The sequence below is a fragment of the Urocampus carinirostris genome, chromosome 8 (assembly GCF_059441175.1).
Source record: "Urocampus carinirostris isolate Australia breed hairy pipefish chromosome 8, RoL_Ucar_1.0, whole genome shotgun sequence".
Taxonomy (NCBI): domain Eukaryota; kingdom Metazoa; phylum Chordata; class Actinopteri; order Syngnathiformes; family Syngnathidae; genus Urocampus; species Urocampus carinirostris.
In genome coordinates this window covers 1,346,782-1,374,726 of record NC_142356.1, presented here as the reverse complement: position 1 = coordinate 1,374,726, position 27,945 = coordinate 1,346,782, and the positions used below count along the sequence as shown (strand labels likewise).

The 27,945-nt window shown below is 41.3% G+C and overlaps 1 protein-coding gene across 4 annotated transcripts in view; it reads right to left on the bottom strand.

Moving 5' to 3' along the window:
* The window catches only part of rgs12b (regulator of G protein signaling 12b), a 59,794-nt gene extending 34,892 nt beyond the window's left edge, over positions 1-24,902 (bottom strand). For all 4 annotated transcript variants that reach the window (XM_088341238.1, XM_088341239.1, XM_088341240.1 and 1 more), the window contains exons 1-5: positions 24,779-24,902; positions 22,119-23,078; positions 20,394-20,615; positions 18,164-18,889; positions 5,837-5,956 (exon numbers count right to left, since the gene is read on the bottom strand). In XM_088341238.1, the coding sequence (XP_088197364.1) occupies positions 5,837-5,956; positions 18,164-18,889; positions 20,394-20,615; positions 22,119-22,931 (1,881 nt within the window). In that variant the 5' untranslated portion in view covers positions 22,932-23,078; positions 24,779-24,902. The remainder of the gene's footprint in view (positions 1-5,836; positions 5,957-18,163; positions 18,890-20,393; positions 20,616-22,118; positions 23,079-24,778) is intronic.
* Positions 24,903-27,945: the final 3,043 nt, after the last annotated feature.

Sequence of the window (27,945 nt, the reverse complement as noted above, 5' to 3'; positions counted from 1 at the left end):
GTGAAAGTTTGCGTCTCCATGGAGAAGAATTGGAAGGTGGAAGTCTTTCACGCAAGGGTGCGCGGCGCCCGCCCGAAAGCAGGACGCCGTCAAGCCGCTGCCGACGTCGCAAACGAGCGCCCGCTTCGCTAGATCTTCTCGCTCCTCGGAGGGCTCCTCCTTTTTCCTTGTCTTTTTTTCTGCATCGCCACCCACTCGTGTCCCTCCTATTCCTCCCACTCGTGTCGTGCGTGGAGGAGGATGCCTCCCTCCTCTTCGCCCACGCCTGCGGCGCGCATGCGCTCTGCTCGTCACGGTGTGCACCGCGAGTGTCGAAGGGATAAGTCCCGCGGACGATGACGTCACGATAGAGTGACGTCATCAACCACGCTAAGGTGCAAAAACTTCTACAGGCACGGGTGTCAAACCCGCAGCCCCCGTTATCCAGACGAGGCCCGCCGACCTCTGGAACTCGGCCCTCGCGACAAGGCCGGAGAAGCACAAGAGAGAAAAAAAAACGAGCTGCAGTTTTAGATGCAGCCACTTGATGTCACAAAATTCAGCAACCACTCACTAGTACACAGGGGTCAAACAGGCGGCCCGCGGGCCAAATCAGGCCCGCTAAGGGATTGAATAGCACTCAGAGAAGCGCAAGAGACAAACAAGCTGCAGGTTGAAATATGTCCACTTGATGTCAAAGACACTGTACTTGTATTTATTTCTCTCTCTCTCTCTCTCTCTCTCTCTCTCTTCTCTCTTTATTTCTTTTCCACTCCTTTTCTCCCACTCTGTCTCTTTCACTCTCTGTGTCTCTCTTTTTCTCTTCCTTTGTTGCTCTTTGTCTCTTTCCCTCTCTGTGTCTTTTAACCTCTTTTGCTCTAACTTCCTTTTTTTCCTTTTCTCTTTCTCTCTTCATACCCTTCACGCTTTCTCATCACTTTTCTCTCCTTCTGTCTTTCGATTTCTCTTTGGATTTCTTTCTTCCTCTCCTTTTCTTTTCCCCCTCTCTCACGACTTTTTATCTTTTGTTTCTCACGCTCTCTCCCTCTCTTTTTCTTTGTCCCGCCCTCTCTCCTTTTCCCTCCCTCTTTCTCTTATTTCTTTTTCTCTCTTTTTCTTTCTCTTGAATCTACTAGTCCAGCCCCCGACAATGTTTGTTCTATCGTTTGGCCCCCGAGTTCAAAAGAGTTTGACAGCCCTGCTTTAGAAAAACGTGTCAAATACTTAAGTGATGGGTACTCCCAAATGTTCCTCTCATGTCAGAAAAGAACCTCGCCATCATCCTTCTCATCTCCTCCGCCGAGATAGAAGCCGCATTTGTTTGCGGCTCGCAGGAGGCCGTCACGCACGCCACAAAACCACGCGAGGGAAAACGGCGGCGTTTTACGTCAACGTTGGATCGCCGTGTCCAAAGCGCGGCCCGCGAGCCGGGTCGGGCCCCGCGAGGGCCTTCGTTCGGCCCGCCGGAGACACCACACCCGGAGACACGGTTTGAAATATGTCCGCTGCGGCCGGAGCTTTATCTCTCTAATATAAACTGAGATGAATTCTGCCATTCTGCCTTAACAGTTGGCTAGGTCATGGAAAGGGCTTTATACAGGTAGGTGCTGGGTAATGATGGGGGTTCAAGAAGAAATTACTCTATCTATTTATTTATTTCTAAATAGAATTGTAAATACTTTATTTTTTTGTTATCATTTATTTATGGCACCGAAGAGTTTCATACTATTCATTTATATTTGATATTTTTAGACTTTTTTTACATAAATCTGTGAATATTTCAATGTATATTTCATGTGTATTTTAGGGATCCCCTTTAAAATATAAGAAGTAAATCATTTCTAAATGATTTGGTGCATCGTGTTTTATTATTATGGATCATATATCCAAAAAAAAAAATGTAAGGAGCTGTTTGGGAGCTAAAAAAGCTGACTCTTCTGAGTGAGGTGAGCCAAAAGAACCGGTTTTCTAAACAGAGCTGTCTTCTTGGGCTCCACCCATAGGGGGCAGTGATGCTTTTACATGACAACGCCATCATGACAAGCCACCGGAGCGTCATTTTCACACACTTTTAAAAACATTCATCCATCCATATTCTGCACTGTTTATCATCAGTAGGGTTGCGGGGGTGCTGGAGCCCATCCCAGCGATCTTTGGGCAGTGGGCAGGGGACACCCTGAACGGGTTGCCAGCCAATCGCAGGGCACACGGGGACAGACAACTTTCTCACTCATTCACACCTTGGGACAATTTGGACCGGCCAATCAACCTGACATGCATGTTTTTAAAACGTGGGAGGAAACCGGAGTGGCCGGAGAAAACCCACGCGAGCACGAGGAGAACATGCAAACTCCACACAGGAGGTTCAATCTCATGACCTCAGAACTGTGCCGCACACACGCTAACCACTGTGCCGCGGTGCTGCTCCTTTTAAAAACAAATCATCTTTATTGGTTGCGTGGTGTATCAAGTCATTCTGCCAAGAAACATGGCGATGGCAACCATTTCAAGTATTTTCAAGCACTTCACCCCAAATTCAAGCATTTTCTGATCGTGTAAACACAACATTAAAATCTGAGCAGTCCAGGATTTCCAGCACCCGTACGAACCCTGTTCGGTGGCTCCGCCCCTCGATACAAAGCGCTTGGTGGGTAGCGTGTGAGAAAGAAGGCAGGAGAGAGGGAGAGAAAGGCTGGGCTGTATCTGAGCTTGAATAATCAGCCCGTCTAATAATCGAACAAAAAAAACGCTGATACCGATATCCGTCAAATTGCCAAATATGGGCGCCGATAATCGGTCGACCTCGACTCGAAACGAACGGAGATTCGGAGACGTGTTTCCACTCGCGTCGCCGAAAGACGTTTGCTAGCTTGCTAGCTGGTTTGCTCCATCCGGAAGAGGCTTTCTGTCTAGCAGGACATCGAATGTGCACTTCTGCCCGGGCTCATTAGCAAATACTTGGCAACCCCGAATGAAAAAGAGCCACACAAAGCCCTCCCTGTCCCTTTTTTTTGCATGGGCACAAAGAGAAAAAGAACAGATGACCGCCAGAAGAAAAAAGAGAAAAAGAAAATAGGACGAGGCTGGCGGAGGACACGGGAAGGAGTATCGACGGAACGTGGCCGCCAAATCGAAAGGGATCGGCGCATTTCGCCCAGCGTTTACGCTTCAAAGTTTGAGAAGAAAAACAAGAAAGAAGGAAAAAAGGGAGAAAAGAAGAGAAGGTGAAAGGTGGAAAGGAAAAAAGAAAGAGGAAAGGCAGAAAGGAAAAAAGTGAATAACAGAAAGTCAAAAATGAAAGAAAGTAATAAAAAAAAGAAAGCACAAGAAAGAAAGCAGGAAAGCAAGAACACAATCAAGCAAGAAAGCGGGAAAGCAGGGAAGCAAAAAAAAAGAAGAAAAAGAAAGAAAAAAGATAAATGAAAGAGGGATGGTTAAATGAAAAAAGATTTAAAAAAAGAAAAACAAAAGAAAAAATAAAGAAAAAGTGTAATAGAAAAAATGAAAGAAATGAAGAAGAAATAAGAAAAAACAAGAAAAAAAATGAAGGGAAAAAAAAATAAGAAGGATAAAAATGAAAGAATTGCAGAAAAAAACACAAGGGAAAAAATTGTAAGAAAATTCAGAAAAAAATAAGAAAGGTTTAAAAAAAGAAAAGAAAAGAGACAAAAGTAGGAACGGGAAAAAATAATTAAAAAGTGGGAAAAGAAAAAAAAAGGAAAGAAAAAAAGGGGGAAAAGGAAAAAGATAAAGACAAAATAAAGAAAAGATCCCTCTCTACTATATACTATACTTTTTGCAGTCGTGTTATAGTTCAGGTATTTTTGCCCAGTATTCAAATCGATGCTTTTTTTTTTTACTGAAAGAAATGCTTTCGAGCCTCTAGGAGGCGCTAAATACGACACACTGTCCCTTTAAATGTTAAACAATGCAAAGTTATTTTCAGAGGATTGAAAATTTCACTCTAACTTTCATATCAAAATAAATGCTACGTAGAATAATATATATCTGACATAAGAGTCCATTTTTCTTAAACAAAGTTTGTTTCTTAAGGGTGTTCTTTGTGATTTTTGCAGCTCTCACGTCAAAACAATAAGAGCATTGAAAGATGGCCGCCCGCTTTCGGTTGTGTCCGGGTTGCCCTGGCGACCGGAGAAAAAGAGCTCGAGGTGTCATGTGATGATGCGCATGAGTTGCTATTTTTAGAAAGCGCCGGCGGGAGACGACGTGAGGCACGGCCCTCGCCCGCCTCCCCGCGCGGACGCCGTTTGGCCCGCGTGCCGGGAACCCTACCGAAAAGGACGTATGGGGCGCGAGAACGAGAGTGCGAAAGGCAGAGGAGTGGTCGAGAGACACAAGGGGGGAGTGGGAGAGAGGAGAGGGAGGAGGCTGACAGGGAAAGTGAGAGGAGGGACGGAGAAATGGAGAGACGGCTTGAATGATGATGACAGAGGGAGAGAGAGAGAGAAAGAGAGAGAGAGAGAGAAAGAGAGAGACATTGATTGAAAGTGAGTGAGGAAGGGAGAGAGAGAGAGAGAAATGAGAAGCAGAGAGAGAGAGAGAATGAAAGAGAGAGAGAGGAAAAAGAGAGAGAGACAGACAGAGAGAGAGAGAGAAATGAGAAGCAGAGAGAGAGAAAGAGAGAGAGACAAAAAGAGAGAGAGAAAAAGAGAGAGAGAGAGAGGGAGAAATGAGAAGCTGAGAGAGAAAGAGAGAGAGAGAGAGAGAGAGAGAGAGAGAGAGAGAGAGGGAGAAATGAGAAGCAGAGAGAGAGAGAGAGAGATTGATTGAAAGTGTGTGTCAGAGAGAGAGAGAGAGAGATGAGAAGCAGAAAGAGAGAAAGAGAGAGAGAGTGAGAGAGAGAGACATTGATTGAAAGTGTGAGAGAGAGAGAGAGAGAGATTGATTGAAAGTAAGTGAGCGAGAGAGAGAGACATTGATTGAAAGTGTGAGAGAGAGTGAGAGAGAGAGAGAAATGAGAAGCAGAAAGAGAGAAATAGAGAGAGAGAGTGAGAGAGAGATTGATTGAAAGTGATTGAGAGAGAGAGTGATATTGATTGAAAGTGACTGAGAGAGAGAGAGGCAGAGAGAGAGAAAGAGAGAGAGATTGATTGAAAGTGTGTGTCAGAGAGAGAGAGAGAGAGAGAGAGATGAGAAGCAGAAAGAGAGAAAGAGAGAGTGAGAGAGAGAGACATTGATTGAAAGTGTGAGAGAGAGAGAGAGAGAGAGATTGATTGAAAGTAAGTGAGCGAGAGAGAGAGACATTGATTGAAAGTGTGAGAGAGAGTGAGAGAGAGAGAGAAATGAGAAGCAGAAAGAGAGAAATAGAGAGAGAGTGAGAGAGAGATTGATTGAAAGTGATTGAGAGAGAGAGTGATATTGATTGAAAGTGAGTGAGAGAGAGAGAGAGAGAGAGAGAGAGAGGGAGAAATGAGAAGCAGAGAGAGAGAGAGAGAGAGAGAGAGATTGATTGAAAGTGTGTGTCAGAGAGAGAGAGAGAGAGATGAGAAGCAGAAAGAGAGAAAGAGAGAGAGAGTGAGAGAGAGAGACATTGATTGAAAGTGTGAGAGAGAGAGAGAGATTGATTGAAAGTGAGTGAGCGAGAGAGAGAGACATTGATTGAAAGTGTGAGAGAGAGTGAGAGAGAGAGAGAGAAATGAGAAGCAGAAAGAGAGAAATAGAGAGAGAGAGTGAGAGAGAGATTGATTGAAAGTGATTGAGAGAGAGAGTGATATTGATTGAAAGTGACTGAGAGAGAGAGAGAGAGAGAGAGAGAGAGAGAGAGAGAGAGAGAGAGGATATGAGTAAGGGAGATCGAGAGACGGGGTGAAAGTCAGAAGCGGAAAAAAAATCTAACCTCCAGATCATCGAGCGATCTCGCCAGGCTGAGTCTCTTGGATCGCCCGAGGGATCGTCTGGCCGAGGAGCGTTGAGGGAGAGGGTGGAAGCCCCTCGGCAGGCCCAGGAAGCCCGCGCCCTTAAAAGGAGAGGAGACAAAAAACACAGAGTTGAGGAAGGACCTTCCCCGAAATCGGTTCAACTTCCGATATCTCCTCCCCAAGATGGCGTCCGCAACATCAGGCGGATATTTTCCGAAACATCTGGAAATGTCGAGCACGTTTCCATCCTTCAAAATAAAAGCTCATCCGTTCTTTTGTGGGGGTGTGAAAAGTCATATTTTCGTATAACGGGGAATGGAAATCGACGGCAATTAGAACTTAAATCAAAATCTGAACCTTATAACAACAAAACAGGAGTGCGAAAACTAAGGCCTGCGGGCCACATGCGGCCCATCCGGCATTTTCATTTGGCCCACCAAACAAAGAGGATACAAATCCAACTGATACAAATGTGTGGATAGGGTCCCACGTTTGTCCCCAGTGTCCCCGACATTCCAAGAGCGGGCTACAATTTTATCATTTGTGGCTGTGACCGGAGCCGTGAGCCGGGGTGCCCGAGAAACCGCAACCCGGTTTTGAAAGAAGCCAGCGAGCTGACAAAAGCTTCGGTCCAACAAGCGGCGCGGGACCAATTTAAGATCTCGACTCGTATCTTTCTTTCTTTGTTTTATGTCCTTCTAAGTCACAAAGGTTTATCATCCATTTTCCTGATATAAAGATGAAAAAAAGGATGTGGTGCTCCCAAAAAAGACGAGTTTAGAAAAGAATAAACTCAGCTCTTGAATTGAATCGGTCAATCGGTGAATGCTTCTAATTATTTAGTGCCGCCCAAAGGTCACTACTTACTCTTTTGGATATTTCTTTTTTTAATTGCGTCATTTTTTGCTCTTTTCTTTGGGTCATCTTTTGGGGTTGTTCTTCAGACATTTTTTGGTTGTTTTTTGTCATTTTTTTGGAGGTGGTTTTGAGTCACGTTTTCGTGATGGAAATTTGTTGGCAAATTTTGGGTCATTTTTATAATACAGTTTTTGTCGTTATTGAATTTCTTTCGATAGTTTTTTTGGGTTGTTTTTCAGTCATCTTTTGATTGTTTTGAGTTCATTTTTGGGTCATTTTTTGGGGGGGGATCTTTTGCCATTTTTTTTTTGCTGGTGGTTTTCTTTAAATCAATGTTATTTTGTCTTTTCTTTGATCTTTTTTTGGTTTTAGGTTCATTTTTAATCTTTTTTTGAGGTCAGTGATTTTTGGGGTCATCTTGGGGATATTTCCTGTGTTTTTTGGGTCATGTCTTGTTTATCTTTTGGCCAATTTTGGGTCATTTCTATAATAACAATTTTTGTCGTTATTGAATTTCCTTCGATAGTTTTTTGGGGTTGTTTTCCATTCATCTTTTGATTGTTTTGGGTTCATTTTTTGGTCATTTTTTTGGAGCTTTTGTCATTTTTTGCTGATGGTTTATTTTAAATCAATCTTATTTTGTCTTTTCTTTGGTCTTTTTTGGTTTTAGGTTCATTTTTAATCATTTTTTGGGGTTGTATTTTTGAGGTCAAAGATTTTTGGGGTCATCTTGGTGATATTTCCTGTGTTTTATGGGTCATGTTTTGTTTATAGATATCTTTTGACCATTTTTGGGGGTTGTTTATTCGTTCAGGTTTTTCAAGTCGTTTTGTGTCTTCTTTTGAAAGTTTTTTGTGTTGTTTTGTGGTCAATTTGAGGTCATTATTTGGTGATTTTTTTTTTTAGGTATTTGTCTTTTTTATCGTCTTTTGGGTGTTTTTTCTTTATCTTTGACGGGTCATTTTTGAAATCTTTTAATTTGTCTTTTCTTTTGTCTTCTTTTGGTTTATTTTCATTACTTTATTTGTTCATTTCTTAGGTCTTTTCGCTCACAGTTTTGGTTGTTTCTTGGCTCAATTATTGTTGATTTCTGGTAGGTTTTGTTGATTCTTATTTTCAATTTTGTGCCTTTTAGGACGTTTTGGGATCATTTTTCTGGTCATTTTTCAGACTCTTGTCCTCAATGGCCTGACATATGAATAGTTTGCTCCATTTTTCTGTCCTTGCTCTTGTTGATCTGTTTTTTTTTAATTTTGCAAATTTAATGAAAACAATTCTTATTTTGAGATTTTCAAAGCAATTTATAAAATGTTGTGCTTTAAAAGGAACATTATTTATGACTTAGCATTAATTCTTCATTTGGAGTATTTCTGTGGTTATATTTTTGTAGTGTTTATGGTAGTATTATCATAGTACTATATTTCTAGTATTTCTGTAGTATTTTTGGTAGTGTTTCTTTAGTTTTTGTTCTTTTTTTGTAAGTTTTTATGAGTATATTTGTAGAATTACTTTAGCATCATTTATTTAGTGTTATAGATATTTTTCTGAATAATTTTTACAGTATTTTTGGGAGTTTTTGTAAAGTACGATTTTGAGAGTGTGTTTTAGTTGTATTTTGTTGATTTTCTGTAGGATTTCTGTAGTATTTTTGTAAGTTTTCTCGAGCAGAATTTTCGTAGTGTTTTTGTTTCTTTTCTTTGTCGGATAGATATCAGTAAAAAAAAATTAGCATAATTTATTAAGTGTTATAGTTATTTTTCTGAATAATTTACATAGTATTTTTAGGAGTATTTCTGTAGTATGATTTTGGTAGTGTGTTTTAGTCTTATTTTTGTTCATTTTCTGTAGGATTTTTGCCAAATTTTTAGGAGTATTTTTGTAAATTTTCTTTCGCAGGATCTTTGTCGTGTTTTTGTGATAGGTCTGTAGGATTCTTGTAGTACATTTAGTAATATAGTGTAGAAATGGTGTCATATCATTATGTTTTGTAATAGTATTGATGTAGTAGTATTATAGAATCACTGTAAATATGTCATATTTCTGTATTTCTAGTATATTTGTAGCATTTCGGTAGTATTCCTGTAGTAGTATGAAAATGTGTTGTTGATAAGTCGGAAGGAGGGGCCAAAAAACCCCAGTCTTATAATACATTGTGAGGAGCAGGAGCTCAGAGGGGAAGGACGGTCCAGTCTCTGGAGCATCCCGAGACCAAAAAAGCCGAAAGGAATTTCTTTCAAACGGAGCCATGGAAACGGAATATAAGCGGCCTTTTTCTTTGATTGGACGAGGTGTCGAGGATTCTTGGCCTTTTTGAAAATTCGATTCGGGCGCGCTGGTTTTTAAAGATCACGCCGGAACGTGACATTTCCCGACCGACTCAGGCATGTGCCGTCTGTCCTGAGTCGGCCCAGGTGTCCTTCGCTCCCGTCCAGAGAAAGAAAGACACCTACGCTAATTAAATCGCGCCATATTTTCAGTATAGTAGACATTCAGTCATTTATCCATCCCCATCTCTCTCTCTTTCTCTCTCTCTCTCTCTCTCCATCTTTCCATCTCTCTCTGTCTTTCCATCTCTCTCACTCTATCTCTCCTTCCATCTTTCTCTCTCCTTCCATCTTTCTATCTCTCTCTCTTTTCATCTCTCTCTCTTTCCATCTCACTCTCTTTTCATCTCTCTCTCTGTCTCTTTCTTTCTCTTTCCATCTTTCATCTCTCTCTCTTTTTTCATCTCTCTCTGTCTCTCTTTCCATCTCTCTCTTTTTTCATCTCTCTCTCTCCATCTTTACATCTCTCTCTCTCTTTCCATCTCTCTCACTCTATCTCTCTTTCCATCGTTTTCTCTCTTTCCATCTTTCCATCTCTCTCTTTTCATCTCTCTCTCTCTTTCCATCTCTCTCTCTCTTTCCATCTCTCTCTCTTTCCATCTCTCTCGCTCTCTCTCTCTCTCTCTCTCTTTCCATCTCACTCTCTTTCCATCTCTCTCTCTGTCTCTTTCTTTCTCTTTCCATCTTTCATCTCTCTCTGTCTCTCTTTCCATCTCTCTCTTTTTTCATCTCTCTCTCTCTCTCTCTCTCTCTCTTTTCATCTCTCTCTCTCTCTCCATCTTTACATATCTCTCTCTCTTTCCATCTCTCTCACGCTATCTCTCTTTCCATCCTTCTCTCTCTTTCCATCTTTCCATCTCTCTCTCTTTTCATCTCTCTCTTTCCATCTCTCTCTCTCTCTCTCTCTCTCTCTCTCCATCTTTACATATCTCTCTCTCTTTCCATCTCACTCTCTTTTCATCTCTCTCTCTGTCTCTTTCTTTCTCTTTCCATCTTTCATCTCTCTCTCTTTTTTCATCTCTCTCTGTCTCTCTTTCCATCTCTCTCTTTTTTCATCTCTCTCTCTCTCTCTCTCTCTCTCTCTCTCCATCTCTCTCTTTTCATCTCTCTCTCTCTCTCTCCATCTCTCTCTTTTCATCTCTCTCTCTCTCTCTCTCTCTCTCTCTCTCTCTCTCTCTTTCCTTCTCAATGTATCTCTCTTTGTCTCTCTATTTCTTACTCTGTCTCTTTTTCTCTATCTCTCCCTCTCCATAAATCTCGTGTGAGTTTTTTTTGAAGGTATCACAGTTGCCATGGCGCCCAAATGGCCCGCAAGACGTGGGTTCTGACTCGGTCCTGTTTTCCTGTTGGTATTCCCTGTTCGGTATGGTTCCCGTTTACTTTTGTCCTGTTCAATATCGTTTTTCAGTTTTGTTCCCGTCTATTTTTGTCCTGTTTATTATTCTCTCCAGTTTCTGTTCCCGTCTAGTTTGTCCTGTTTAATTTTGATATCTTGTTTCATTATCTATCTTGTCTCTCTTGACCTGTCCGGTATCGACCCCATCTGTCCGATATCAACTCGGGCAATTGGTATCGATCTGGTCGGCCTCTGGCTTCCTATCATTTCACGCCAGAGCGCTGCCTAACGTGCATGACTCCTCATTCCCTGTAAAATAAAAGGCTTGTGTGAGATACGTCACGCGTTTGGGTCCTGATCCTGTTCTGGTTCATGACAGAAGGGCCATTCTAAATCTTGCCCTAACATTTATCCAGACGTACGATTTTGCCATCGTGAGTCAATTGCGAATACTGTACATTGAAAGTTTCGAAGTTGCGGCTTTAAACCCCTCCCCCAAACCCAGGGCTCTGTAGTAGACCACTAGGGGGACCCCAAGAGCAGTCAAATTATATCTAACAAAAAATATCTCGATTTTTTTCCGCGCGATCCATATAAACGTTTGACACGGTTTTCCGACGTTTGCTTGTACAACTTTTGGTTTGAAAATCCGACGCGTTCGCCTCGTTCTGGACATTGACATCTTTATTTATGATTTTGTATTTCTTTGATCTTTTCAAAAAATGAATTTTGGTTTTTTGTTCATTCCTTGTTGCACTTTGTTTCTGTGACCTTGTTGCGGGCACTTCAGTGCATCAAGATATGTATTTAAGAAGTATTTGTTTTGCTTTTATTGCCGCAGTTCATTTCACGGACAGAGAATCAAGCAGATTGACCATCCGTCCATCCATTATCTGCAGCGCTTATCCACAGTAGGGTCGCGGGGGTGATGGAGCCCATCCCAGCTATCTTCAAGCAGGGGACACCCTCAACTGCTTGCTAGCCAATCCAAGCAGATTGCGTTTGCAGTAAATCCTTGCTTTATGTCGTGACTATGAGATGGCCTAGATCACAGGTGTCAAAGAGGCGGCCCGCGGGCCAGATCAGGCCCACTAAGGGATTGAATCTGGCCCGCGAGACGACACTCAGAGAAGCACAAGAGAAAAACAAGCTGCAGGTTGAAATATGTCCACTTGATGTTGCCAAAGAAAGGTGCCTCCAACAAAGATCACTGTAATTGTATTTCTCTCTCTCTCTGTTCCACCCCTTTTCTCCCACTCTTTGTCTCTGTCTCTTTCACTCTCTGTTTCTCTCTTTTTCTCTTCCTTTGTTGCTCTTTGTCTCTTTCTCTCTCTCTGTTGTTTAACCTCTTTGCTCTAACATCCTTTTTTCCTTTTCTCTTTCTCTTTTCATACCCTTTGCGCTTTCTTTTCTCTTTTCTCTCCTTCAGTCTTTCTATTTCTCTTTGGATTTCTTTCTTCCTCTCCCTTTCTTTTCCCCCTCTCTCATGACTTTTTATCTCTTTTGTTTCTCACGCTCTCTCCCTCTCTCTTTCTTTTCCACCCCTTTTCTCCCATTCTGTCTCTGTCCCTTTCACTCTCTGTGTCTCTTTTTTTCTTCCTTTGTTGCTCTTTGTCTTGTTCTCTCTCTGTGTCTTTTAACCTCTTTTGCTCTAACTTCCTTTTTTCCTTTTCTCTTTTTTCTTTTTCTCTTCCTACCCTTTGTGCTTTTTCTCTTTTCTCTCCCTCTGTCTTTCTATTTCTCTTTGGATTTCTTTCTTCCTCTCCCTTTCTTTTCCCCCTCTCCCAAGACTTTTTATCTCTTGTTTCTCACGCTCTCTCCCTCTCCTTTTTCTTTCTTTGTCCTGCCCTCTCTCCTTTTCCCTTCCTCTTTCTCTTATTTCTTTATCTCTCTTTTTCTTTCTCTCTAATCTACTAGTCCGGCCCCCGACAGGATGTTTGTTCTATCGTGTGGCCCCCGAGTTCAAATGAGTTGGACACCCCTGTCCTAGATGAATTTGGGTATCCCACTTTGTAGTTTCGAATAAAGTTTTCATTCATTCATAGGTAAAACCTGCCCAGTTGCCCTTTCAACTTTTATGTATTGATTCCCGCGTGGCCAGCAAAGGGAACTTGCTGACTTTTCTTCAATATTTGAAGATTCAATTTGCTCATCTGTTGTCTTCTTCCATTTTTCACCAGGGATTATAATCTCACTACCACAGAAACATCTCACCTCTGCGATTTTATCGGTAAAATCACTACGCAAATAATCAAGTATAATAAGGGCCCCCAAAACAAATTTGACTAAGGACCCCGCGAAAACTCTGGCTCTGTATCAATAAAGAATAAGAAATGAAGACAATTATTGTTGGAGATGCTGTCCAACAGTTCAATATGACCAATAGTGAAACAGCGCCCCCTTGTGGCCCTATAGCAATCTGTTAATGCGAGGCTTGATTTTCCTTTTGATACGGCAGGCCAAAAAGAAAAAAAAGAAAAAAATGGCGTCTTTTGTGGTCTCATCCTGGACTTTGAATGGTTTGCTGTTGCGATACCGGAGCAGAGATATCAAGACGTGATCGAGTTAAGGACTCCATCGAGACGGGACGGAAACACGAAATGCCGCATATAACCCGTGACCTTCTGGTCAAAATGGCGTCCCCAAAAAGTCATTTGAATGCTCTTCTTTGGCTCTCTTTTGAAAGGGAAGACGCTCACCGCGTTTTCAACCTTGAGTCATCTGATCTGAGTTGGAAAATTGTGAGAGAATTGTAAATGTTTGACTTCTCTTTCCAGATGTCAATCCAGGATTTTGCACACTCGCGTGTCACAATTGTGCGTAAAATAGATCCCAGGTTTATTTTCGGCTCCGATTTGAATTCAGCTCGTACAGTGGCATAAAAGATTGATAGATGTCTAGATAGATGTCTAGATAGATATATATAGAAATATATATGTCTAGATAGAGATAGATAGATGTCTAGATAGATAGATGTCTAGATAGATAGATGTCTAGATTGATAGATGGATAAATATATGTCTAGATAGAGATAGATAGATGTCTAGATAGATATATATAGAAATATATATGTCTAGATAGAGATAGATAGATGTCTAGATAGATAGATGTCTAGATAGATAGATGTCTAGATTGATAGATGGATAAATATATGTCTAGATAGAGATAGATAGATGTCTAGATAGATATATATAGAAATATATATGTCTAGATAGAGATAGATAGATGTCTAGATAGATAGATGTCTAGATAGATAGATGTCTAGATTGATAGATGGATAAATATATGTCTAGATAGAGATAGATAGATGTCTAGATAGATATATATAGAAATATATATGTCTAGATAGATAGATGTCTAGATAGATAGATGTCTAGATAGATATATATAGAGATATATACTGGACTGTCTCAGAAAATGAGAATATTGTGATAAAGTTCTTTATTTTCTGTAATGCAATTAAAAAAACAAAAATGTCATACATTCTGGATTCATTACACATCAACTGAACTATTTCAAGCCTTTTATTATTTGAATATTGCTGAATTTGGCTTACAGCTTAAGAAAACTCAAAAATCCTATCTCAAAATATTAGAATATCATGAAAAAGTATACAAGTAGGCTATTCAACTAATCACCTGAATCATCTCATTAACTCGAAACACCTTGCGAGGTTTCCTGAGCCTTAAAAACACTCAGCTTGGTTCAGGAAACTAAATCACAAGTATGGGGAAGACTGCTGTCCAGAGGACCATCATTGATATATTCTAATATTTTGAGATAGGATTTTTGAGTTTTCTTAAGCTGTAAGCCAAATTCAGCAATATTCAAATAATAAAAGGCTTGAAATAGTTCAGTTGATGTGTAATGAATCCAGAATGTATGACATTTTTGTTTTTTTAATTGCATTACAGAAAATAAAGAACTTTATCACAATATTCTCATTTTCTGAGAAAGTCCAGTATATATGTCTAGATAGAGATGGATAGATGTCTAGATAGATATATGTCTAGATAGATAGATGTCTAGATGTCTTGATAGATAGATAGATAGATAGAAACTTTAATGAAAATGATCCTGAAAATAACGTCGGAAACTCCATTGGCTAACCGACGTGTCAATCCACATTTGAATCGGCGACTATCGGCTAAATATTTTGGAGCCGAAGTAGGTCAAATCAGGTTTTTTTTTTCCCAATACAGGCTCTCATAAAAATTTTTTGGCTGAAAGTGGCGTCAATGGAAAGGTCAGAGGCTAACGGCCTTATTAGGAATAATTCTACGAGTCAGTCTATCTTTGATAGGGGAGTTTTGGAGCGAAACGAACGGATCACTACAAATGAAGCAGAAATGCTTTTGGGCGGATTTTTTTTAATCTGTCGGCATTATGGTGTGTTTCGGAGACAATATTTTACTCGGTTGGATTTTCTGTATCGTCAGAAACATTTTCGCGAAAATTCCAAGAAGTCGAAGACGACCAGCGGACGTCAGGGAGGAATTACGACGGCTTTATAATTGTCAGGTATCTTGATGCTGATGTTTCTCTGATTTTGTAATAGTCATTATGTTGTGAATGCAGAGACTTTGAGCTATCCAATGATATTTTTATTTTCTATTTGATTGTTTAGCATTCTTAGGAATTCTTCGACTTTAAATCTGTCGAGTGTGTAAAAAGCTCAAATGGTTTTGAATTTTAAAAATTTGAATTTCTATTTCATAGGTTTTGCAAGTGACACATATCAATTGAATAATTGATGTTTTATTATGATTGATGATGATATCACAAAAAAAAGACGAGTCTGATAAAGTTGTCCTCCTCCATGCAACAGCAGGGGGCAGTCACGCTTCACGTAACAACTTTATAATGGGGGCTGGAGCCACCGTCAGCGTCATTTTTACACACCCTATTTTTCTTCAATTAAAGGCGTGCGTTATCGCGTCACATCGCTATGGAAACAGGGCAATGGAAATCATTTCAAGCATTTACAAGCACTTCTCTCTCTCTCTAACTCGCTCTATTTCTTCTCTTTGTCTTTCTTTCTGTCTGTCCATTTCTTCTCTCTCCCTTTTCCTTTTTCTCACACTCATTTTCAATTCTCTTTCTCCCTGTTTCACAATTTTTCTCTCTCTTTTGGTCTCGCTTTCTCTCTCTCTCTCTCTCTCTCTCTCTCTCTCTCTATTTCTTCTCTTTTTTTCTTTCTCTCTCTATTTCTTCTCTCTCTCCTTTCTTTTTTTTCAATTCTCTTTCTCCCCGTTTCACAATTTCTCTTCTCTTTTTGTCTCTCTCTCTCTCTCTCTCTCTATTTCTTCTCTACATTTTTCTTCATCTGTCTCTCTATTTCTTCTCATTCTTTCTCTCCCTCTCTGTCTCTCAAATTTTTCTCTCATTGCCTGTCTCTCTCTCTCTCTCTCTCTCTCTCTCTCGCTCTTTCTCTCTCTTTCACTCCATTTCTTCTCTATTTTTTTCTATCTGTCTCTCTCTCCTTTTTTTCAATTCTCTTCCTCCCCGTTTCACAATTTTTCTTCTCTTTTTGTCTCGCTTTCTCTCTCTGTTATTTCTTTTTCTTCATCCGTCTCTCTTTTTCTTCTCATTCTTTCTCTCCCTCTCCGTCTCTCTAATTTTTCTCTCATTGCCTGTCTCTCTCTCTCTCTCTCTCTCTCTCTTTCACTCCATTTCTTCTCTATTTTTTTCTATCCATCTCTCTATTTCTTCTTGCTCTCCTTTTTTTCAATTCTCTTCCTCCCCGTTTCACAATTTTTCTTCTCTTTTTGTCTCGCTTTCTCACTCTATTATTTCTTTTTCTTCATCCGTCTCTCTATTTCTTCTTCTTCTTTCTCTCCCTTTCTGTCTCTTTCATTTTTCTCTCACTCGCTCTCTCTCTCTCTTTTCCTCCCCTTTCTCTATCTTTCTCTCTTGGTTCCGGGACAAGAATGTGTACCGGGCGCTAAAAACTTTCAGGCAAACAAAAGTTTTGGCACGCCGGTGAGAATTTGCACAAAGACGTAACTTCAGCGCTCGGACCCATTAGGGCAGGGGTGGCGAAACGTAGGGTTCGTGGCCCGGATTCGGCCCGGGTTTAAAGAGAGCGGCGCAGGAAAAAAATAAGAGGCGTGATCCGAAAAATAGGAGCTGTACTTTTAAATGTGTCCACTAGGTGTCACCAAGTGTCTCAGGCTCTTCAGTACTTTTTTGGGGAATATTTTCATACTTTTTGGTACTATTTTGGACTTTTTCCAGACCTCATGAGTGCTTTAAGACCTTTTTCTATAGTTTTTAGTACATATTTAGGTTTTATTTTTTGAAGTACTTTTTCTGTATTTTCATCCTGTTAAGTACGCACTCCTACTTTTCAAAAGCTTTTGTCATTTTCCATGCTTCTCAGTACTTGTTAATACCTTTTTGTGCTTTTAGTACTTTACTATTATTTTGTATGGTCTTAAAATACTTTTCCTCACATTTTTAGTCAATACTTTTAGTACTAAATACTTTTTTCCATACTTTTCCGTGATTAGGTTTTTTTCCTTTCATTATTTTCTTGATGATTTTCGTTACATTTCAATACATTTTTCATACTTTTGAAGTACTTTTGAAGTACTTCTGTATTGTTTTGAAATATTATTGTTTAAAATACTTCGTTTTTAATATTTGGAAAACTATTTTTCTATACTCTCTATTCTTTTTCATACATGTCAGTTTTTAATTCATAGGTTTCAGTACTTTTGAAAACCTTTTCATACTTTTGAAGTACTTCTGTATTTTTTTGAAATATTATTGTTTAAAATAGTTTTTTAAAAATTATTTTGAAAAATCTTTTTCATACATGTCCGTTTTTATTCAAACGTTTCAGTACTTTTGAAGTACTTCTGTATTTTTTTTTTTAAATATTATTTAATTTTATTATTATTAAATGATTTTTTTTTAAATATTTGGAAAATTCTTTTTCTATACTCTGTGTTCTATTTCATATGTCAGTTTTTACTCATAATTCAGTACTTTTGAATACTTTTTCATACTTTTGAAGTACTTCTGTCGTTTTTTGATACTCTCTTACATTTTCCATGCTTCTCAGTACTTGAGTATTTTTGAAATATTATTGAAAAAATACTTTTTTTTTTAATATTTTGAAAATTCTTTTTCATACATGTCAGTTTTGACTCAGACGTTTCAGTACTTTTGAATACCTCTTCATACTTTTGAAGTACTTCTGTGGTTTTTTGATTCTCTCTCTCTCTTACATTTTCATGCTTCTCAGTACTTTAGTATTTTTCAAATATTATTGTTTAAAATACTTTTTTAAAAAATATTTGGAAAATTCTTTTTCATACATGTCCTATTTTATTCATACTTTTCAGTACTTTTGAATACCTTTTCACAATTTTGAAGTACTTCTGTATTTTTCCATGCTTCTCAGTACTTGAGTATTTTTTTACACTCGCCAATCGCGATGGCCGCCCTGCGACGTGACTTTCATTGTCTCATTGAGAGTATTTTTGAAGTACTCTTTGCACACTATTCTGTACTTTTTCATATTTTTCAATCGCTGTTTTAAATGTATTTTCAGTACTGTTTACTACATGTTCATACTTTTCAGTACTTCAGTATTTCCCCAAAAACTTTTTTTTATTATTTTTTGTACTTTGAGTGTTTTGGCCCCTGAGAGAAGTAAGAAAACGAAACAAGACCCAGAAGGATAACGGATAGACCTGGAACCGGACCCAGAACCGGACCCATAACCAGAACCAGACCCAAAACCAGAGCCAGACCCAGAACCAGAACGCTCTCCTCACCTTCTTGTCGTCCTTTTTCTCCGGCGCTCTCTTTTTGGCCCCGGCGCCGTTCCTCTCCCGGTCCCCGAAAAGTTTGCGGGCCCATTCGTCCTTCAGCCGCTGGGCGTGGCCCCGGCCGAGTCGCTCGGGGTCCCCGGGGGCCCGGTAGCGGTCGGCGGGGATCTTGCTCATGGGCGGGGGCAGGGTGCTGCAATTGGCCGAGGACCATCCGTCCGTGGACTCGGCGTACGACTCCCGGTCGCTGTTGGAGCGCCGGAGCCCGGGGCCGGCTACGAACTCCGCCCCTTCTTTGTCCCCGCCCCCCCAAGCGGGGGGGTAGTGGGAGAGGGGCAGGGGGCGGGGCAAGTCGGCCAGGTAGGCTTCCTGCCGGTAGTGGGCGGCTCCGGGGGCGACATTGGGGGCCGCCCCGGGGGCGGGGCCCCGGTCCCCGTGCCGGGGTCCCCGGTGGGCGGGCCCCCCCAGGTCCACCAGCAGGACCCTGTGGCTTTTCTCGTCGGGCAGGAAGTTCCCGATGCCGCTGTCGCTGTTGCTGCCGGTGCTCCGGTTCTGCTGGGCGTCGTCCCCCGGGTCGACCCCGCCCCTGTTCCCCCCGTCCCCCGGGTCGCGGTAGAGGGCCGAGAGGAAATGGAGGAGGGGCTGCGAGCCGGGCGGGAACTCCAGGCAGCCGCCCGTCTCCGGGTCCGCCGTGCACTCCAAGCCCAGGCGCCGGGCCACGCCCGCGTGGACCTGGGGGCGGGGCCGAGCATATATGTATGGTAACTGTTCTGCCTTTGAGGAACACACCCAATCTTTCGTGACTTTTTCATACTAGATTTGTCAATGCATTCCTTATCAATTTTTTATACTTTTACTTTAAAACCTTTCTATCATACTTTACAGCACAGGTGTCAAACAGGCGGCCCGCAGGCCTGATCTGAAGGGATTGAATTCGGCCCGTGAGACAACACTCAGAGAAGCGCAAGAGAAAAAAGAGCTGCAGGTTGAAATAGGTCAACTTGTTGTTGCCAAAGAAAGGTGCCTATCACAAAGACTTGTATTTATTTCTCTCTCTCTCTTTCTTTCTTTTCCACCCCTTTTCTCCCACTCTGTCTCTTTTTCTCTTCCTTTGTTGCTCTTTGTCTCTAGCTTATTTTGCTCTAATTTCCTTTTTTTCCTTTTCTCTCTTTTCTCTTTCTCTCTTCCTACCCTTTGCGCTTTCTTTTCTCTTTTCTCTCCTTCTGTCTTTCTATTTGTCTTTGGAAAGTATACAGTATTTATGAAATTTTTACATTTATTTGTACTTTTCATTACTTTATCATACTTGATGGCACTTTTTAAACTTTTTCCATTGTGAAAGAGAAAAAAGAGAGAGAAAATGAGAGTGGGAGGTCTAAAAAGAGTTGAAAAGTGGAAAAAAGGGGAAAAAGAACTAAGGGAGAGAGAAAATAATCTAGATCAGGGGTGTCCAACTCATTTTAACTAGTGGGCCACACGATAGAACAAAAATTCTGTCGGGTGCCGGACAAGTAGATTGAAGAGAAAGAAAAAGACAGATCAAGAAATAAGAGAAAGAGGGAGGGAAAAGGAGAGAGGGTGGGACAAAGAGAGAGAGGGAGTGAGAGGGAGAAACAAAAGATAAAAAGTCATGAGAGGGGGAAAAGAAAGGGAGAGGAAGAAAGAAATCCAAAGAGAAATAGAAAGACAGAAGGAGAGAAAAGAGAGCGCAAAGGGTATGAAGAGAGGAAGAGAAAAGAGGGAAAAGGAAAAAAGGAAGTTAGAGCAAAGGAAGTTAAAAAGACAAAGGGAGAGAAAGAGACAAAGAGCAACAAAGGAAGAGAAAAAGAGAGACACGGAGAGTGAGGCAAAGAAAGAGAGAGAGAAAGAAATACAAGTAGAGTGTCTTTGTGAGAGGAACCTGGCTTTGGCAACATCAAGTTGACATATTTCAACCAGCAGCCTGTTTTCCTCTTGCGCTTCTCTGAGTGTTGTCTCGCGGGCCGGATTCAATCCCTTAGAGGGCCTGATTTGGCCTGCGGGCCGCTTGTTTGACACCCGTGATCTCAAGTAACGCCGGCATCGAAAACCAAGCTAGCTGCTAGCAGCGCGATGCTAATTTGAGCTGAATTTACACCAGGGATGAACCGTCTTTGGATATTTCTTCACCCAGTTAAGCGTCTAGCTAGCTGTTAGCATCTCAAGCGGAGCTAACCGCTAGCCAAACGGTGTCTTTGACGGTTGTGACGAGGGTTACCTGGTGATGGCAGAGATCGGGATCCACGATGAAGACGTGGCAGGACGTGGCGGAGACGACGTCCCGGCCGGCTAGCCAATCGCGATGGCCGCCCTGCGACGTGACCAATCCCAAGAAGCGACGGTCGTCCGGGCAACAGGCGCTATAGGCCAGCTTCTCCGCCGGGTACGTGGCCAAAATTTGACCTCCGTCGCCGCACAATCGGACGCTGTCGTGCATCACCTGAAGGCCACGAGCGATAAGAGACAAAAAACAGAATACTCGGAGTGAGTCATCTTCACACTGTTAGGATCTTTGCAGGGAGTCTTTTTGCTCCCCTTTTCGAAATGAGTTGATTGATTTGTCTTATTTTGAAGGGTTTTTTGGTCCATGTCGGTCATTTTTGACAATTGTTTTGGGGCTTTTCATCCGTCATTTTGTGTCGGTTCTTTTTTGGGGGGTCGGTTTCTTAGACGGTTTTGGGCCTTTGTGTTTTTAGTTGTGTTTTCAGATATCTTGCTTGGTTCTTTTTTGTTGTTTTTTTTCTCATTTTTAGTCATCTTTGTGTTTCTTTTTAGTGGTTTTTCAGACATGCTTTTCTTTTTGTCTTTTTTCGTAGATTTTTGACGTTTTGTTTTTAGTTGTGCTTTTCTTTGTTATTTTTGGTCATTTTTTGGGGGGTGGTTGTTTTGGGTCGTGATTTTATATGTTTTTGCTTTTATTAATTGTTTATTAGGGATGTGATGTTGGGTTTTTTGAGTTTTTCTTTTTCAGTTTTGGGGTGTTTTTCTGGGGTTGTTTTTGATCCGTTTTTGTTTGTTCTTTTTTCCCTGGTAGTTTTTGTTCATTCTTCTAGTTGTTTTGGGTCATTTTTTGTATTTTTTGAGGGGTGGTCGTTTTTTGTGTTGTCAATTTTTGTAGTCAGTTTTTGAAGCTTGTTTGTGAACATGTTTTAGTGATTATTGTTTTTGATACGTTTATGTGTTTGGGTCGTTTTTTGTGGTTTTGTTTTTCATTTTCTAGGGGGTTTGTTTATTTTTATTTTTTTTAATTTTTCAGTCAATTTATAGGGGGCGTTTATTTTGGACGTGATTTTATCCGTTTTTGCTTTAATTGATTGTTTATTAGGGATGTTATGTCGTTTTTCTTTGAGTTTTTTTTCAGTTTTTTGGAGGTTGTTATTGATCTGTTTGATCTTTTTTGTAGCCATTTTTTGTGTTTTCTAGTCGTTTTTGTTCATTCTTCTAGTTGTTTTTAGTCATTTTTGGTGTTTTTTGAGGGGTGGTCGTTTTTTTGTGTTGTTTTTTGTTCAATTTTAGTATTCAGTTTTTGAAGCTTGTTTTTGAACACGTTTTTTGTTACATTTTTGTGTTTGGTTTGTTTTTTTTTTCATTTTCTAGAGGGTTTGTTTATTTTAGTTTTTCTTTTTTAAACGGTGGTTTTATGCTGTTTTTTTTCAGGAAATTTTTAGTGGGTGTTTATTTTGGTCGTGATTTTGTTTGTTTTTGGTCTTTTATTGGTTGCTTTTTAGGGATGTGATTTTGTATGTGGTTTTAGTCATCTTTTGTTCTTTTTTTGGGTTGGATATTTGAGAGTTGTTTTTTTTCTAGCTGTTTTCGGTCATTTAATACCTTTTTGTTCGTCATTTTTTGGATGTGTTTTTGGGCGGTTTTTTTTTTTTGCATCGAGTCGCAACCTCACTAAACGCGATACCGGTCACAGATAATGGAGCGCATGGAAACAAACCTTCATGAGGACCAGGGAATGGATCTTCTGCTCAGCCCTGAGCCGCCTCATGCAGGCCCGAATGGCCGCCACGCTTTCGTGTTCCGGACCGGCGCCGGCCAGCTCCACCGAACCCAGGTAGCCCACCACCACGCCCACGTTGAGGATGTCCTGATCGGGGTGCGGGAACGAGTCCGAGTCCGCTCCCCGGAGCCGCAGATGCCGGAAATCCCATTCCGGGAAGACGGCGTCGCGCCGGAGAAGCCGGGCCACTTCTTCTTCCGACAGGGCCGCGGGGTCGTTGCGCTTCTGGAAATCCGGGTCGGGAAGCGTTTTAGGCGCGCGTCCCTTGTCGGCGGAGTTCTCGAAAATCATGTCGAAGAGGGCGCCGGAGCGCAGTTCGGCCACCACGCGCTCGGCCCGGTGGAAGCCGACCCGTCTCGGGTCCCTTTTGGGTCCGCCCCCCCGCGCGTCGCCGTAGAAAGCGTCCGATTCGTCGTCGCTGGAGCAGGAGTCCGGGTAGGAGGCGGGGCCCCGTTTGGCCACGCCCACCAGCATCCGCAGGACGGCGGGGCACCGGCCGATCAGCTCCACCACGTCCTCGTGCGAGGCTTCGGCCACGTCCACGCCGTTCACGGCCAGGAGGCGGTCCCCCGCCCGCAAGGCTGCCTGGTGGGCGGGGCTTCCTTTCAGGACCCCGCCCAGGACGCAGGGGTTCTGGCCCGAAAGCGTGAAACCGAAACCCGACCGGCCCCGGGACACCTCCACCGCCCGCGTTTGGGAGGCGTTGCCGTGGGGACGCCGTCGCCACGACGATTCGGAGTGTTTCAACATGGCCGCCGCCGGATTCTCCTTTTGGGGGCGGGCCTTTCTTCAGAACATCGGGTTCTCTCGGGTGACGCCCTTCGGCCGTCCGGTGGCGAATACGGCAAAGAGACTCTGACCCTTTTTCGTCCCCATCTGGTTTTTTTCCCTTTTTACCTGCGAAAAAAGACGAATCCGTCGTAAAGATTGCGATGGACTGATCAAGAAAGCTACTTAAAGCGACAGTGTGTAATATTTGACTGCTTAGATCAGGGGTGTCAAAGTATTTGAACTCGGGGGCCACACGATAGAACAAACATTCTGTCGGGGGCCGGACTAGTAGATTAAAAAGAAAGAAAAAGAGAGATAAAGAAATAAGAGAAAGAGGGAGGGAAAAGGAGAGAGAGAGAGAGCGTGAGAAACAAAAGAGATAAAAAGTTTTGAGAGAGGGGGGAAAAGAAAGAGCGAAAGAAAAGAAAGAAATCCAAAGAGAAAGACAGAAGGAGAGGAAAGAGAAAAGAAAGCGTGAAGGGTATGATGAGAGAAAGAGAAAAGAGAGAAAAGGAAAAAAGGAAGTTAGAGCAAAAGAGGTTAAAAGACACAGAGAGCGAAAGAGATAAAAAGACAAACGAAGAGAAAAAGAGAGACACAGAGAGTGAAGGAGACAGAGAGTGGGAGAAAAGGGGTGGAAAAGAGAGAGAGAGAGAGAGAGAGAGAGAGAGAGAGAGAGAGAGAGAGAGAGAGAGAGAGAGAGAGAGAGAGAGAAAGAGAAATAAATACAAGTACAGTGTCTTTGACATCAAGTGGACATATTTCAACCTGCAGCTTGTTTTTCTCTTGCGCTTCTCTGAGTGTTGTCTCGCGGGCCGGATTCAATCCCTTGGCGGGCCTGTTCTGGCCTGCGGGCTGCCTGTTTGACACCCGTGGCTTAGATCGACTCGATTCTCTAGTAGAACCAAAAAATAAGCTCCGTTTTTTTGTGTAAAGATGCATTTTTAATAAAAAAAAACGATTAAAATTATCTTTTTTTATTGTACTGTTAAAAATTCAAGTACAAAAAACTGGAAGGTTTTAAATAGAAATCTGCTATGACGTCACCAAAGCACCGGAGCCCACCTTTGCAGGTGAGATAGCATTGTCTTTATGTTGAGATTAGACGTGACACTCCAAGATAAAAACGTCAGCTTTTTTAAAAAAGAAAGAACATGATGTCATAGTTTGAAACTAGTGCTTGCTTTTAGACTGGCCTAAATGAATAAATAACGCGATGAAAAATAGAACATTGTAAAAAAAATAAAAAAAATAAAACGATACTTTAGACATTAGGAAACATATTCGTTAGGAGAGTCTCCTTTTTTTATAATTTAAACTACACTTCACCTATCACAGAATCAATTTTAGTATGCATCAACAATTGTATCGTGTTAAAAAAAGGATTTATTTGAGCAAATATTGACTTTACTCTCAATCATTTTCCCAAGTTTTCTTCAGTAGAGGACTTTCCGAGGGCGCAACCAACCTTGAAGATTTAAGCCCCGCCCTTTCCATTCACTCGACCGACAGTCACGTTGACAACGGACGAGGACGCACGAAAAGCTCGCGTCTCATTGGCTGAAGCGGACGTCCATCCAGCAAGTTCACCGTTAGGCGGAGAACTTGACACGGGTTCGAGTGAGAAGTCACTCGTAAAAGTAGTCCGACTTGAGGACATTCATAAGTTTTAAAAACAAACGTGGTATCTTACTCATTTAAACGCAAAAAGTCGTATCGAGACAACCTAGACGGCGTTCTCGTCAAACGCGTGGAAAGTGTGTGTTCAAAGTCGCCCAAGTTGTGCGATGACTTTCTGCAGGGAGTTGCAAAATGGAGAAACTTACTTGTGCGAATGTCGCCTGCTCTTCATTTTTTGGCTGCTAAGGAGGTTTGCTCGATGGCTGGCTTGTTTGTTTGACTCCGGTCGGGCAAACAAAAGAAGAGGCTGCACCATCTGGCTCAGGCGAGGAGGAGCAGGGGGGGGGCGGCGAGGGAGGGAGGGTGGCTAGAGAGGAAAGAGGGGGAGATCGAGACGGGGGCTGGGTGGGGGGATTGCTCCTGCAACTTTCTTTGACGTCTCTTTTCATGCACGGAGAAGTTTGCATCAGGGGTGCTCAGGAGGATAGCATTTTCAAAACTCTTTCCCTTAACCAAGGACAGGATATGCTTCCATGGAGCGAAAAACGCTGGCTTAAATGTAAAATAAGGAAAACAAAATAAAATGATGGGGAATACTCCACTGCCTTGAAATAGTTCACTCCACTAGATTCCTAGATTCCCCTTTCGCTCAGCGAGCGTCACTTGCGGCAAAGCGGCGGAGTCTGTGGAGGCTCCAGTGTATTACGGTGAGAGTATGTTATTGCGGAAGCCCAAGCGCCAGCATTATATTGAAAAAGGACAATTCAATCAATTAGTTTAGAACGACTGTAAAACAAGCATTCACTTGATAAAAACGGACCTTTTAAATAAATGTAAAAAAAACCTTTGGCAATTAAAATCATAATTGAATTGTACATGTTGTATCACTTGAAGGGAAATTCTTTTTCAACCGGCCAGAAACTCAGGGTGTTTCATTTTTAACTCGTGTCCCGCCACGTCATTTTTAATGCTGAGAACCACAAGAGAAGAATGAACAGCAAAGATCTGCAGTTTTAAATATGTCCACTGGATGTCACCAAAACCATTCGCTAACGACTACCATTGATCAACCGGAGAACATTGAGGAAACTGATCCCGGTTTTATTTTACCTAAAAAAGGAAATGAATATAAAAATATTGAATTCATGTCTTTTTGCTTATTTATTCATTGATATTGCTTTTTTAAAAATGAATAATACACAATGTCCCTTTAAATTTGTGTATTTAGAAGGGGGTCATAACCTATAATCCTGCGAGCTACAATTAGCCCCCGGACCAAAAGTTTGAGAACTGTTTTAAAGGGACAGTGTGTAGGATTTGACAACTCGATGTCACTGTATCGTGTCATGCAGCTGAAAATGAGTGCTAGGTAGCAGAAGGAAGAATACAAACTACCGAATCAGTGACCAAATTGCAGTGCAAGTTCTGTTTTTATCACTAAGAGGCGCAAATCATACACACTGTCCTGTCCCTTTAAGTCTCGGTTAGTGGATTGGAAAAGTCCTGACAGTGATGATAGGAGTCTGGTCCACCCTTAGCTGGGGGTGAGTGTATGATGTTAGAAAGACCCCGGGTAACGTCACTGATGATGTATCCGGGTTGCGTCACTCCACGTTTGTCGAAAGATTCTTATTTTTGCACAAGGTCAAATCGCTGAGGCGGTTCCACAAAGCTCCGGAGCCAAACATCTTCTCCAATGAGTCGAATCCTCGAAGTGAAAACGATCCCTCAAAAAGTAAGACAGATGGCCAAGTGTTTGTTTTAAGCATCCCGATTGGAGGGGCCCAACAAAAGCAGATGGGGCCAACCTGCTAAAGTAATCCCTTCATTTCATTAATGCCTTTTAATCAGCTGCACATTATTTACCGATTGCCATCCGCAATGTTGCCGTTTCCTCATGATTATTCATTTTTGCTCAATTTATTATTTCGAAACATATTTGGTTTTGCTTTCAAAATGATTGGAAATAAAAAGGAAGCTTGCTCCTTTAAATATTTTTGTAATATATTTTTAACAATTGCAGGATTCAATAAAAAGGGAAGCTTGCTCCTTCACGTTTTTATTTTTGATGTGCACATTTAAATATAATCTATATCCATTGTTTATTTTAATGATTGCAAAATTAAAGAGAAAAAGGAAGATCATTTCTTTACATTTTATTTTTTTTATGCGTATATATATATTAAAATTGCTAAAATCTCGAAACTCCCCAAAATGAAAAATAAAGCTTGCTCCTTTGTTTAAATTTTTGGGGGGGAAAAACATTTGTATTTAAATATATTCAGTTTTTCTGGATCTATTTGTGTCAAAAGAAAGCTTGCCAATCCATCCACATGTATTTCATTCATTTTTATATAAAGTATATTTTTCACATTTTTATAAAATAACAAAATTAAAAAAAGAAAAGAAAGACCTCCTTCGCTACTTTACCTTTTTAACAATTGTAAAAATTATATTCAAGGATATTTATTTTTTATAAATACAAAAACAAAATAAGAGAAGGCTTTCTCCTTTATTCATGTTTAAATATAGATTTTTTTGTATATTGACTTTTGATTTTTCAAAATGAAATCATTCCAGGATTAATAAGAAATAGGACGCTAGGTCTTTTCGCAAAAATGGTCGTCGTCTTACGGTAGAAATGACATTTCTGAATTCACGTTTGTATGAAGGATTCGACCGAAATCCGAAACGAGGAGTCATAAAATGGTGTCGTCGTCTTAAGTGAGTCATTCTTTTAAACGGAGGATAAAAGCCAGCCGTCACGAGGAGTCGATCCGGAACGGGAAGGAGTTTGAGTTTGAGCTTTTGGTTTGGGGCAAATCGCCTTTACCCCCTGCAGGGCTCTAAAGCCGTTCCACAGGTTGGCGCCTTAAACCACCAGAAATAACACAAAAGCGTTCGAATCATCCCGTTTTGACGTCATCTCCTCCGTTCTCCGTCTGCTCTTCAATTCCTACGCTTGGAAATATTTGTATTACCTCCTGCAGGGTTCTTCAACAATTCTGGATTTCGGTACCTTAAATAAGAACGGCGTTCCTCCTTTTTCATTCAAACTCAAGACTTTTCAAGACCACGTCCAAAGAAGTCGAAGACCTCTGGAATACATTTATGAAATGCTTCAAAAGAATCTGGCGGAAGACATAAGACGAGAAACAGTTCCCATCCCAAAGTTACGCAGAGAACGAGTTCCAGACCGACTGTGCGTAAAACGGATTTTTCGACCGATATGTTGCATTTATCGGTCGAAGAAAATACAAAATAATTATATGACGCAACATTCCATACTTGTCTTGTTCCACAGACGGACTGAGGAGATCATTTTTCCCTCATGCCATGAGGCTCTTTAACTCCACCCGGGGGAGTAAAAGTC